General features: G+C 45.6%; 1 protein-coding gene across 1 annotated transcript; it reads right to left on the reverse strand.

Moving 5' to 3' along the window:
* Positions 1-223: 223 nt before the first annotated feature.
* On the reverse strand, positions 224-2,225 carry LOC311233900 (uncharacterized protein). Its single transcript, XM_084320976.1, has 4 exons — positions 2,150-2,225; positions 1,718-1,883; positions 1,417-1,532; positions 224-1,298 (listed from the first exon to the last, which is right to left on the reverse strand). The coding sequence occupies exons 1-4, from the start codon at positions 2,174-2,176 to the stop codon at positions 492-494; spliced, it is 1,116 nt and encodes a 371-aa protein (XP_084177102.1). The 5' UTR covers positions 2,177-2,225; the 3' UTR covers positions 224-491.
* Between the last annotated feature and the right edge of the window lie 245 nt (positions 2,226-2,470).

Here is a 2,470-nt window from a genome sequence, read left to right on the forward strand (position 1 = left end):
TAGACAGGTGGACAAAACCAACCTGATAGGAGATAATTATTATATATAGTGTAGAGGCAAAAACCAACATTCGTCTCTATGTGGGGGAATGGTATCCAACAAACAGTAAAGTAGCAACGGAGAATGAGACACTACTCTATTAACATTATATCATATCATCAACAGTGTATATTTGCATATCGTATATGTCACAAATGTAACAGTACTATATACCTGTATGTCATGCATGTCCCTATGTGCCTTTAAATAAAACAGAATAACAAGGTTAGCCTGTAGGCCTACCTATATGGTTATCGTATTTAACGTGTGGATATTTACGTAGCTTAACATGTAGGCCTACATTTGAACTCGATAGGCCCTACAAGTAGGCCTAGGCATATGTTATTTTCTTTTAGGACATGTATAATGATTTTAGGCCCAACAGTTAGGCTATGGTGTATAGGCCTAGTGTTCAAACACCATCTTTATAACCAAAAAAGTACAAAAGGACATTACAACATGTCTTCCTGCCAATGCACAGAACCTGATGGTGAGACAAAGTATTGTTTCAGTGTGTCGCGCTGCTCCTTTGCAGTTCTGTTGGCATTCCGATCCCTGCTAGCAGGCACTGATGCCAGGGCGGCATCACTGCGCCAGCTCCCAGGGATGATGTGGTGGTCCTCATCCTCCGTGTCGACCAGAGCAGGGGGGATGTAGGTGTCTGTGGCCTGGGCTCGTAGGTAGTTGTGCAGGGAGAGAGCAGCCAGGGTTATCTGGGACACTGTATCTGTTTCTAGGGGAATGATGGTGAGAAAGACTCGCCATTTGTTGGCAAGTATGCCAAACGCATTCTCTACAACACGCCTCGCTCTTGACAGTCTGTAGTTGTAGACACGCTGGTCATGGTCAAGCTGTCTGAAGGGGTATGGCTTCATCAGGTGTGTGTGGAGCGGAAAAGCCTCGTCTGCAATGAACATGAAAGGGGTGACTACATCTGTACCTGGCAGACTTTGGGCTGGCGGGACATTTAACTGGTTGCTGTCCAATGCCTTTTTCAGGTCACAGTGGGCATAAACACCTCCATCAGACACTCTGCCCTGGGTTCCAATATTCGCATAGAGGAAACGATAATTGGCGTCTACAACAGCCATCAGGACCACAGAGAAACGAGACTTGTAGTTCCTGAAGGTGCTCCCACTGTTGCCTGGTGGGCGGATGGTGATGTGTTTTCCATCTATGGCTCCGAGACAGTGAGGGAATTGCCAATTCTCCTGGAAGCCACTGGCCACTGCTCTCCACTCAGCCTCTGTAGTCGGTGTCTACACAAACAGACAGACGGACTGCATCAGAACAGTGACATGAATCTATCAATATTTATCTGATCTAGGTATGATTGTCCCATATGTTACATTCTAGCTGCTTCTAAATGGATCTTACCGTCAGGTGATCCTTCTTCAGGACCTGGTGCAACACCTTGCATGTCTCCTTGACAATCACACCAACAGTGCTCTGTCCAATACGGTACTGGAAGCTCAGGGAAGTGAACGACTCTCCTGTCAGCATGGAGAATGATTGTAGAATATCATTTATATATGCGCGTCGACAAATAAATGTGCCAAACTGCAGCATATCAGAACTATTAGACTGACACATTCTATAGTTACATTCTGGTCACCGCGGATACACTGTAGCCTGAGTTCACTTGGGTTTACCCTCCACTACAACCCCTGATTATTACCTGTTGCTAAGTATCGCAGTGTGATGGACAGTCTCTCTCTGGCAGTGATCGCTCTCCTCATCTGGGTGTCTGCTTTGGAGATATAAGGAGCCACCAGCTGTAGCAGATGATCGAACTGTTCCACATCCATGCGGAGTAGACTTCTGAATCCACTTCGATCATCTGTCTAGAAGTACAACAGGCAGACTTTAATGAGTGCATTGAGAACAACACAAGCTAGCAGTGAGGTAAACAAGCTCAACATTCATTAGGAGGGTACGACACATGTAGCGTTAGCATGCTGACGTTAGTATCTAGAAGTACAACAGGCAGACATTAATGAGTGCATTGGGAACAACACAAGCTAGCAGTGATAACAAGCTCAACATTCATTAGGAGGCTACGACACATGTAGCGTTAGCATAGCATGCTGACGTTAATAACGTTACTTACCTCAAGTTCCATTTGCAGGACTGGCATTCCCAGTTGGCCTCTTTTCCCTAGCCACGACTTTGTTCTCTTTCTCTTTTTTTTTTTTAAATATAGCCGGCCTCTCTAGGCACATAAAAGCCACTATGGCAAGTGTTCGCTTCCTGGACATTGGCATGTTCACAGTCTGCTTCTTCTTCGTATCACGACCGTCTTGTTTACAACTCGTCAGGTTGACGCACACTGATGACACACAGGATAACGCTTTATGATGATGCTACGCTTTATTATGACGCTACGTAGTCTGCGTCGTAGCCTACGACTCTCATCGCACAGTGTACATGC

The sequence above is a fragment of the Notolepis coatsorum genome (assembly GCF_963971535.1).
Source record: "Notolepis coatsorum genome assembly, chromosome: 8".
Lineage (NCBI taxonomy): Eukaryota > Metazoa > Chordata > Actinopteri > Aulopiformes > Paralepididae > Notolepis > Notolepis coatsorum.